Here is an 11,793-nt window from a genome sequence, read left to right as displayed (position 1 = left end):
AAATGATTTAGAGATGATCTTATGATCTGAAATTATCTGTCACTCGCTAGGCTAATACATTTTTAAGTTCAGCCTTTAGGAACTTTTACAAGCCAAAACAAAAACACCAGAAATAAAAAATATTCTTAAATCTAAGCAGTGATTTTGATAATCTGGTTAATTAAATCATTATTAAATTATAAAATCTTTATTAAATTAAAGTGATAGTTCACCCAAAACAGTTGATGGGCCCCACTGACTTTTATAGCATTATTTTTTTAGTATAGTAAAGTATTATGGAAGTTAATGGTTACAAACATCCTTCAAAATCTTCCTTTGTGTTCAGCAGAACAAAAAAAAAAAACTTTTGGTTTGGAACAACTTGAGGGCGAGTAAATGATGAAATGCTGAACTATTCCTTTAATTTCAAACCCAGCTTGTAATGGTTAAAAACAAGACTAAAATCAATAGTTTCTGTGCTTCAGTACAGAAGCATCACACCTGCTTTAAATTATGTAGGTAACACCCTAAAAGTAAACATATCAAAACAAGATAAGAAAACTAAAGTAGATTCAAAGGCAAGACTGAAACGGCAAGCATGTGGGTGTAAGCTGCTCTTCTGGACACAAAAACAGGTCATTTATGCTTCAGGACTAGTCAAACTAGGCCATACATCACATCCATTCTCGGCACAGCGCAGGATGAGATGTGCCATTTATTAAACACACACACACACACACACACACACACACACACACGACAAGACCAATAGTCTACTGGGGGTTTAGACACGCAATCAAGCCATTAATATGATTGCAATTGGACACGAAGCAAGAAACAAGCCAAGAGATTTGATGTGATTTGATTTGATTTGAATGAATAATCAGGCCAGCCGGCACAACACGGTCGCGCGCTCAGTCAGACAATACTGGGCGATTGTTTATAGAAAATAACATGAAGACGGAAACAATTTAGCGATCGCGACTCTCGACGAGCTTGTGTTCATATTTCCTGCACTTTACACCCGCCCCACTTCCTACATTTGCGCTGTAGCGATTTTCGGTGTCCTTTTGAGTCGGATCTTTACAGTGAATCAGTTGAACCGAGTCTAAAAATTTTAATTGAACTGAATCAACTGTCAAACGGTTTTCTAATCAACATCTCACCACCTAGGAATAACGAATGATCTGTGACACGATGAACAAGGTGAATACTACTAGAAATGTTACAAGTAAAACGTATGGATCTATGTTTACACCTTGATTGACCATTTTCACCATTTCTGGGTTTCTCAGAAGCGGAAGTAGTCATATTTGGGTAAACTCCTTATAATAGAGGTGAATAAGAGACTACATTAAATATATTTTTTATGTGTTCCCATTTGCTCAAATAGCAAAAGAAAAACTCCACGATAGTGTCTTCACAAATTTCAAAAGAAGAAAAAAATAAAGAGATTGATAATGGTTGTCAGAAGGGAGAAATATGTTAATTTGACCGTCTCTCCAACAGCCGCTGTATTAGAATTGTAATGTAATTTGATGCAAAGGTAATATAATATAATATGAAGTATAGTGTTATAAATGGACAATTTTTTTTTTTTAATGATTGAAAATATTAAAAACTGCAGGATTTACGATGATGATGACCGTTAAAACGCGTCATCACAGTCTGTGAAAACTATCCACACATTCGAAAAGCGTTATATTGGAACACTATGACGTAATGACGCAAAAGAATCGCCGAATTGTTTTTGAACCGGTTCTTGAAACGTACTGTCCGAAAGAACCGATTCGCAGAGATGAGTCGGACTTCCCATCACTGAGCTCTGCAAGATCAGGAACTTTTCCAACCGACGCATTTAGACTGCAGTTAAGAAATCTGCACACATGCAAATGTATGATAAATCGCGTTTTATTGATAAGGCCTAATGCCACTGTGAGAATGTATCGCTTTAAGGGCATTATGCGCGAGCGATGCCCGTTTCAGTTGTCATGATTTGCGCAGAGACGATTTCCGCCGGCAAGTCGCTTAACACAAGATATCAAAGCAATATTAGACAATGCATTCAGCCTTTTCTCCTTACCTTTACCGACTGAGAAATGTTACAGTGGTCCTGGCTGTAATCTTTGATGTTGAATGGGTGTGTTAGGGCTCCCCGTCTGCGTTGTCTTCCTGTATGAGCGTGTTGAAGTTCCCAGCTGTCACCGCGCGCCGTTTCCGCCCAAACTCTACCAACAGATCCACTTCCTTATAAGGACAAAGGAGAGAGAGAGAGAGAGAACGAGTGTGTTATAAAGTGATGTAAAAGAGTAAAACAGGAACAGGAAGACTTAAGACTGAGTACGAATATCAATTTTGTTTTATTGATTTCACTAAATCTAGGTAATTATATGTAGCATTAATAAAAGGTATTTCCTCAATCTGCCATGTAAGACATAATTAGGTAATAATGAAATTGACTTATTTTCTTAGTTTTTCCTCTTGCTAACTGGCAGGTTTGAAGCAGTCTATGGTTAGACTTTTTATTTGATTTTATACAGTCTATGGTTTGAAGTCTTGGCCAGGATTATTTGTGGAGCTGGAGAGGAAGAGACTTGTTGCCAAAACAGGAAGTGTGGATGTCACAATTTTGATCTGCACAAACTGTGCATGGAATTAACAAGTGCTTGTAATAAATAGACAGTTTTCAATAGTTGTGTGCTTTAAACCAGGGCATTGCCAACACTAATTTCCAAAGTTATAACACCATTTTAGTAACTATATTAGTGTCCTTGTAATGCATGTTACATATAAAGCTAAGCATAATTACAAACAAGGGACCTTAAAATACAGCGTATTCTATTTTTCCTCATTATGCACACAACAAAATAAATAGTTAATCTCAAAATTAAAACCTGTCAGTAAATAACCACTTTAAAAAAAAAACATTTTAGACCCCCCCCCCCCCCCTCAAAAAAAATGGTGAATGATAGAAATTAGGTGTTCATTAACTAAGATCACAATAATTAAAAACAAAAATATAGGCATATGGACTCTAATTTGGTTTCAGGCGAGTTTAAGCTCCACTTGAAGCAGTAAACATGTGATTTAGTTTACAAGAAATTGTGTACAATTATGAGATTAAGGACAGAAATCAAGTATAACAAAAAAAGACAGCTGTAAATATATATATTTTTTTAATTTACTCCAGTTGAATTAGAACAAGTCACATGAAACAGGGAATTCTTCACTAAAAACAACAAAAAAGCATGGATTAAAAAAAAAAAATCTTCATTTCCCCATGCACTCATCTGCAACTCAGACATGTAGGGAGGAAAATTAATTAAAAAATAATAATAATTGCACACATCGTCAAAATAACATTCAACCTTTTCATAATAAACCATCAAGTAACATTGGAACTTAAAAGATTCTTGGCTGAACTGAACTATTGATGATTTCTGATCAGACAGTAAGTCCAAAAAGAGTAAAATGCATTACTAATGCAAGCCCAAGTGTAACAAAACATGATTTATTATTTGGCGGCTGTTCCAGTTTGAGCAAGCCAGACCCCATCCTGTCATATTCATCCTCTAAACCAGAGACTGGCTCCAGTGCAACATCCAATACAGTTTCCAGTGTACGATATTCCTCCTTAAAGAAAAGAAACCCTTAAAGAACATGGCTATTATGCTGCAGACGTCACTTTTGCTGGTGTTTAAAGGGGCAAGACTGCAGAGTAACGCACGCACGTCTCAATCTAATACATGCAAACCATGAAAAAATAAAAAATGAACAAGGAAAAACAAATCTTGCCTTCTCATGCAGTCATACATGGCACTGTTGGGTGCCTTGGGACTCACTCTCTGCATTATTACCACAAGTAAAAATATACAAATTATTAGACATGCCAGGCAGTGTTTGGATGTGACAGGCTGCCAGTCATATCAGGAAGCTTCGAAGGAAGGGGACAGTGAGGCAGGCTCAGTTATCGTGGTGAGATGAGACATTCTGGTGGGGAAAGTTCCTCAGGGAGCTACTCTGAAATGCTCAACCCTAGTACATACAGTACATCTCAACATTCTCGTTGTCTTTTGAGGTGCGTGGCTCTACAGATCGGACCATTCGGGTCTAAACGCATTTTTATTTTGGCTCAGACTGGGCTGCGATTCAACCCGAGGATGCATGTGCAGAGGTCATTCCTGAAGGCCTGCAGGATCCCTCCCGGATTAAAGTCGTGACGCGTGTCATGAATGAGGGGTGAACAGTGCGTTGGTGCGATACGAGAGGTTTGGTGTGTGTGCTAAAGCAGCTCCTCTTTTTGTTTTTTGGGTTTGTGAGGACCTTGGCCGTTACGCAGGGATCCGTTTTGGGGTGGCAGGAGTTTTCCACGCTCTCGGTCGGACCACGGGACGCCTGCCTGGCCGTCGTCACTCTCCAGATCCGAATCAGAGTGCATGAGCGCGGAGGATGAGGGAGCAGGAACGGACTTCAAGCGACCTGGAGGGGAATGAAGTAACTTAGCCATGGAGGACGTATCATAGGGTTAAAATAAACTAGGGCACGTTCATTTTAATATAACAAAATTTATTCATTTAAAATAAAAAATATAAAGTGAAAAAAATTATAAAAAAGCAGTTATAAACCATTATTAATACTGTTCCAAATATATTGACTACGGTTCAAAAGTTTAACATTTTTGAATGTTTTTGAAAGAAGTCTCAGATGTAATATTGAGAAATATATTTCAAAATGTCACTTCTTGGCATTTCTTCTTCTTATTATTGTTGAAAACTGTTGCTTAAAGGGATACTTCACCGATTAGCATTAAGCTTTGTATTAGTAGAAACCCAGAAGTATTTTCGTTATTTCATAGTTGTGTCATTTCTCCCGACACTGCCCTCTGTAACCGGTAGGCGTGGCTTGGGAGAGCAGCAAGTGCATTCTGGGAGTTGTTGTCTTTTATCCACATGAGCCAAAAATACATTTTCTGGCTTTTCTCAGTCTAGAAGGCACCAACTTCTAAAATAATTTCACATTTCTACCACATAAATGACCCAATTTAAATACACATTCATCTTTCCAGTGGTGAAATATCCCTTTAGTGTTTTGTACAAACTGCAATCTTTTTTTTTTTAGGATTCTTTGATGAATAGAAAGTTCAAAAGGACAGCATTTATCTGAAATTGTAACGCTATTATGTATTTACTGTCACTTTTGATCAATTTAATGTGTCCTTGCTGAATAAAAATATAATAAAAAATAAAAAAATCTTACTGCCCCTAAATCTTTTGAATGGTAGTGTATATTAAATTCTTTGCTCTGTCTTTGGGAAAACTTTTAAATAAGTGATTAATTACAATTAATTACGTAATTTATTCTTTTAAAATATTGTTCAGCGACTGACAGATCATTTTATTACCAGGTCTTTGTAACTGTAATTCCAGAGCCTCTTGTTCGTCCCCATCCAGCATTTTATAGCGGCTCTTTCGTCTCCCTTTGCTTTTCCGTCTGCTCGAGACACCAAGAACACTTTTAATAAACACAAGCAATAAACTCCAAATAAATGATCATTTATCTAACCCTTACCTTCGACAGCAGCACACAATACCCCATATTAGAGTCGCTATGCCAACCACGGTCATGAATGATGCTATCGTCACATATAATACACTCCATTCTGAAAGAAAACATAAACAGGCCATTAAACAAAGAAACGCCTCCATTGTAGTCTTGAGTTTTCTTCCCAGGAACGAACACGTCACAATATTTCTAATTTAAATAATTCCCGCCCAAGCTAAATAAAGGGGCGGGGCCTGATTGAGTTAGTAGTGTGTTGAAACTGCTGGTTATGTTAAGAGGCGGGACATTTCTCAAACACACTCAAAGCAGTTGACCAATCACCACACACTGCTCCAGCCGACCAATCAGAGCACATTAAGCTTTTCAGAAGGAGGGGCTTCATAGAGACAGGAACTAAACAGAGCGTTACTGACAGACTGGGAAGAGAGGAGCTGCAATAATAGAGAATATGAGGAAAATAATGTTTTTTGAAAGTTCAAACATGAAAACTTATTCTAGTAGAGCCGAAAAACAAAATCATAGGCATAATACGACAATTCAACATGACGTCACAACAGTATTAGACATTCTTCCGGGTGGCAAAAGCCGAAGCGTTCCTATGACAACGCTAGTAAATTGCTTGGAAAGGAGGCCCACCGTCGACAGTAAAAATGTAATCAAAATAAAAAATAATAAAATATAATGCATTTTTTTTATCATAATAGCAACTGCGTTTAATGATATAAGTAAAAAATATAATAAATATGTAATATAGTAGGCCTACACATAATTAGCAAAATACTCTCTATAGCTCTTTTTCTAGCCAAAATAACGTGCTATATAGCCAATCGTGGTCATTAAATGGCTTTCCTGAGGTAAATGTTATGTTCTCCAGCTGTTATATCGACCTTTGCGCGGTTGAAAAACACTGATTGGTCGATATTATGTATGAGGAATATACATTTAGGTAAGTTGCGTGAGAAAATGGATGATAAACTCGATGAGCATACACATCCATAAAACACTCGCGCATACAAAATAAAACGTGGATGCATGCTTTAGTTGTGTAGGCTATGTATGCGAGTATTTATAGGTGTATGCAAGTGTATGCATTCATTACTAACATTGGTATAAATTTCATATTAGTGTGCACGTGTATTTCATATGCATTTTGAACATCCAATAGCCTACATGTATATGCGGGTAATTTATAGGTGTATATGCACGTGTGTTATGTATGTATTGATAAGCGAAGTTTGATTTAAATCCTACGTGGCGCCTCATAACGTTAATTGCGTGAGTCTCACGGTCAGTCGCTATAACCTCACCCACAGGAAATCGATAAAACCCTACACCTTTTGCTGTATATCTGGCAGCGCAACCCCAAACACAACACGTTTTCATCATCGTCTCAACTTTGATCAACAACAATGTTTTTAACTATGTAACTGTTGCAGTCGCCGGCTGGATCTATTCAGTTAGTCAGTGGAAGCCGCTCGCGTTCTGCCACCCGGAAGTGACTCGGCGCCTATTGTTTACAAACATTCTGAAAAGGCCTATAGGTCCTCTTTAAAGCAGCTTCCCTCAACAATTTTTAGTGTCTCCTCACCACAGTTGCTCACAGCATCCCCAAAATAAGTACTGAATAAATTCTCCATCCAGAACGGGTGGCACACGCAACGTCTGGTGAAGGAGTCGCATTCCCCGTGACTGGAGCAGTTCAGCTGGCAGACTGGGGAAAGATCACAACGGTTAACACAAGACCACTGCTACAGTAAAAACATGGGTTAATAGGGCGTTTAATATGAATACTCACTAACTGTGTCCACTCGCCGGGCCCTAAAGATAAGGAATTCGTTTTTTTGCTTGCGAAATTTGTTGCGTAGTTCCATAGCAACACTATGGCCAGTCAATGGAGGTCGTCCAGGCCCTCCAGATACCAGAAATACCAGGCGAGTACTGTAAAGTACACAAGTAATCCTCATATATGCAACATATATCAAATAAAACAGCTTTTTATAAAACTTCTGATATGACTGGAACATGTGAGTGTGCATATTTAAACATTTACTTCAAAAGTACTATAGAGTGCTGCAGGGATGACAAATTTGGTTACAAGATAGCATTTTAGCACTTCCGGTTCCATTCATTGTTATATGTGACCCTGGACCACAAAAACAGTCACATGGGTACATTTTTTGAAATTGAGATTTAAACATAATTTGAAAGCTGGGTAAATAAGCTTTCTATTGATGTATGGTTTGTTAGGAAAGGAAAATCTGGAATCTGAGGGTGCAAAAAAATCGAAACATTGAGAAAATCTCCTTTAAAGTTGTTCATTTATGTTCACAATTGTGCTGCATTCACTCACAGAAATAAATGTTTTATATATTTATGGTAGGAAATTTACAAAATATCTTCATGGAACATGATCTTTACAAAATATCCTAATGATTTTTGGCACAAAAGAAAAATCGATAATTTTGACCCATACAATGTGTTGTTGGCTAATGCCACAAATATACCCGTGCGACTCGTGACTGGTTTTGTGATCGAGGGTCACATATATGGGTGGTTGACGTGACGCTACATTTTTGTGTTCATGGTGACAAATATAAATAAAAATGTATAATATTTAATAAAAATATCTGTTGTTATATACAGTATAATCTTCCAGAACTAATACATCTGTAATTAATGAGTATTAAAATTCAAATACGTAAATATTTAGTTTTAAACATGACATTTGTCCACTGGCGTGACTGTCCGAGGTAGCGTTGCTTATCTTAAAACTACTGTAATTAAATGAAAAATAAGTCTAAATACATTAAAATACTTGAATAGATGTTATAGCGGTCTTAACTTAATGAAACTAAAGGTTATAAGTCATAAGGTCCCCATTTAGAATAATTGTGACCCATTACATTTTGTCCGCAAAACTGGTGTCCACCTGGTGTGACGCCATTCTGTAGATATAAAACGGGCATTAATTTGGGCACCCTATTACTGAGAGGGGCCCTTCTTCATCCAGGAAGTACAGTAGACCTCACTGGAGTACATGAACTGCCCACAAGGTGAGTTCTGTTTCAAATATTTTCATAATATTGCTATTTCCGTGCACTGTTGGAAATGGGATCCATTATGCATTCCTTTGGTGTGACATAATCTAAGTATTGATCTGAAAATTTTTATCAATTTATATTGATTGACTATTGAAAATAATGTAAACCTTAACATTGTTAGTCAGGATTGAAGACTGTCTCTCATATAGCTAGGCCGCAAACTGGCCTTGATCTTGAAAATGTCCACTGGTGTGACAGCACTGTCCTATAGTGTGACATGAAATCAGCGTCACACTGGTGGAAATGGCTGTCACACCAGTGGACGTAAACATTCTTTGTTCCTATAAAATAACCAAAATCGGACAGAAATCACACACACAAACCAGATATATTTGAATCCTGCATTATTAGCTTCTTGAATCAGATGAAGAGATGTGTTTAGTTGTGTTTGTAGCTCAGAATGAGGAACTATACACAGACAGCATCATTGCATTAGAACAGCCTTATGGTCTGGCTGGTTCACGTGAGATGATTGACAGCTTTAGGAAGGTTAGGAAAAAGGCAAAACTTGAAAAAAAGAAAATGCAAACATCACTACTACAATTAGCTACTAAAGGTTGGGAGGGAAGTTATGAAGGGGATAGGAAGCAGGGAGGTTGGGAGGCGGGAGGAAGTTAGGAGTAAGGGAGGTAAGAAAGGAGGGAAGTTTGAAGGGGGAGATTGATAGGGAGGGAGGTGGGGGGTGAGATGGAGGGAGGTTGGGGGAGGTTAGGAGGGAGAGAGTGATGATTTTGTACCCCTTATTAGAGGTGTGACGGTTAGTATATAACCGTGAGACTGACGGTTATAGTTGAACACCGTCATTAGAACAGTCTGCACACAGCTAGGCGAGACTGCATTATGTACAGCAAGGACCAACTTGTCCATTACCCTTCAAATTGCGCAAATTGAAATTGCGAATTGGAAATACGCTCAATGGAAACACGTCAATTTCGCAAAAACTCCCATTTATCGAAAAAAAGTTTTTCCGTTTGCATGAGGAGGTTTTTCAGGCAATTTTAAAAAGGAATATTTCGCGCATTTACAGTCACCTGACTTAGAAGACGTGGTGTGTTTGGACAGAATACGAGACAGAGTTCTTTATTAAATTCATAAAAGACAAAAGAATTACAGGAATACTGGATTCTAAACCTCAAATAAATGCCACAATCAAGACCTCGAAGCAGATATGAGGGAGAAACACCCAGAAACTCCTCATATGTGCTGTAAGTAGCCTAAGGGTTTGTCCTTGCCATTAATGCTTGGATAACAAGCCTAATGTGATATACACTCACCTAAAGGATTATTAGGAACACCATACTAATACTGTGTTTGACCCCCTTTCGCCTTCAGAACTGCCTTAATTCTACGTGGCATTGATTCAACAAGGTACTGAAAGCATTCTTTAGAAATGTTGGCCCATATTGATAGGATAGCATCTTGCAGTTGATGGAGATTTGTGGGATGCACATCCAGGGCACGAAGCTCCGGTTCCAGCACATCCCAAAGATGCTCTATTGGGTTGAGATCTGGTGACTGTGGGGGCCATTTTAGTACAGTGAACTCATTGTCATGTTCAAGAAACCAATTTGAAATGATTCGAGCTTTGTGACATGGTGCATCATCCTGCTGGAAGTAGCCATCAGAGGATGGGTCCATGGTGGTCATAAAGGGATGGACATGGTCAGAAACAATGCTCAGGTAGGCCGTGGCATTTAAACGATGCCCAATTGGCACTAAGGGGCCTAAAGTGTGCCAAGAAAACATCCCCCACACCATTACACCACCACCAGCAGCCTGCACAGTGGTAACAAGGCATGATGGATCCATGTTCTCATTCTGTTTACGCCAAATTCTGGCTCTACCATCTGAATGTCTCAACAGAAATCGAGACTCATCAGACCAGGCAACATTTTTCCAGTCTTCAAATGTCCAATTTTGGTGAGCTCGTGCAAATTGTAGCCTCTTTTTCCTATTTGTAGTGGAGATGAGTGGTACCCGGTGGGGTCTTCTACTGTTGTAGCCCATCCGCCTCAAGGTTGTGTGTGTTGTGGCTTCACAAATGCTTTGCTGCATACCTCGGATGTAACGAGTGGTTATTTCAGTCAAAGTTGCTCTTCTATCAGCTTGAATCAGTCGGCCCATTCTCCTCTGACCTCTAGCATCAACAAGGCATTTTCACCCACAGGACTGCCGCATACTGGATGTTTTTCCCTTTTCACACATTCTTTGTAAACCCTAGAAATGGTTGTGCGTGAAAATCCCAGTAACTGAGCAGATTGTGAAATACTCAGACCGGCCCGTCTGGCACCAACAATGCCACGCTCAAAATTGCTTAAATCACCTTTCTTTCCCATTCTGACATTCAGTTTGGAGTTCAGGAGATTGTCTTGACCAGGACCACACCCCTAAATGCATTGAAGCAATTGCCATGTGATTGGTTGATTAGATAATTGCATTAATGAGAAATTTAACAGGTGTTCCTTATAATCCTTTAGGTGAGTGTATGTAAACCTACCAATGTCCGTTGCCATGATTTTTGGAATGACTTATCGTGAGAGGAAAAAATGACGCTGTAGTCGCATAACATCGGTTAATGGAAACGCCGTCATTTCGCAATAGTTTTTTATAGATATTTAAAAAAAAAAAAAAAAAAAAAAAAACACAAAAGTTTTGCGCAAATCTGTAATGCAAACGCACCTATTGTCATCTCTGAGCCAGAGCCCCACCAGTGTGCAGCCCAGCTCACCAAATATGACTGGCTGCTGTTCAATGAGGTGTGAAAGGCGGATGAGTCCTTAAACTCAAACACTACTGTTTTTTTTATTTATTTTTTATTTCATGGTGTACTCTGTTGTACAGCACAGTTCCTAAAGAAAATAATCAATTTACTATGAATTATTTTTAAGAACCACAGGATGTTTTGCTGTTTTATTTAGGTCAATTCCATTTATGGTTATGAAATATGACAAGGTGGCCCTATGGCTGTTCAAAAAATGATTTTACTTGAGTGGTACTAAAAATATGACTGAATTAAATACAGAGAACAGTAGTTTTAACTTTTTATCCCGTATAACTTTTAACTTAAAACTTACCTTTTTATTTGAGTGAATTTTAAAATAAATTTGAGCAAGAAAAGTAATAAGCCAGGTCAATTTTGTTTACATGTTCA

At 38.2% G+C, this 11,793-nt stretch overlaps 2 protein-coding genes across 2 annotated transcripts in view; both read right to left on the bottom strand.

Moving 5' to 3' along the window:
• cap1 (CAP, adenylate cyclase-associated protein 1 (yeast)) overlaps positions 1–2,202 on the bottom strand; it is a 13,408-nt gene extending 11,206 nt beyond the window's left edge. The window contains exon 1 of the mRNA XM_081375867.1: positions 2,063–2,202. The gene's annotated coding sequence lies outside the window, so the exon portion shown is untranslated. The remainder of the gene's footprint in view (positions 1–2,062) is intronic.
• A 936-nt stretch (positions 2,203–3,138) lies between these two features.
• Positions 3,139–11,793, bottom strand: part of kiaa0319l (KIAA0319-like) — a 29,176-nt gene continuing 20,521 nt past the window's right edge. The window contains exons 18-22 of the mRNA XM_081375865.1: positions 7,337–7,479; positions 7,130–7,252; positions 5,548–5,638; positions 5,381–5,469; positions 3,139–4,458 (exon numbers count right to left, since the gene is read on the bottom strand). Coding sequence (XP_081231991.1) covers positions 4,262–4,458; positions 5,381–5,469; positions 5,548–5,638; positions 7,130–7,252; positions 7,337–7,479 — 643 coding nt within the window. The 3' untranslated portion in view covers positions 3,139–4,261. The remainder of the gene's footprint in view (positions 4,459–5,380; positions 5,470–5,547; positions 5,639–7,129; positions 7,253–7,336; positions 7,480–11,793) is intronic.

This window comes from Scardinius erythrophthalmus, assembly GCF_964197995.2.
Source record: "Scardinius erythrophthalmus genome assembly, chromosome: 10".
Lineage (NCBI taxonomy): Eukaryota > Metazoa > Chordata > Actinopteri > Cypriniformes > Leuciscidae > Scardinius > Scardinius erythrophthalmus.
This window is presented reverse-complemented; position numbering and strand designations above follow the sequence as displayed.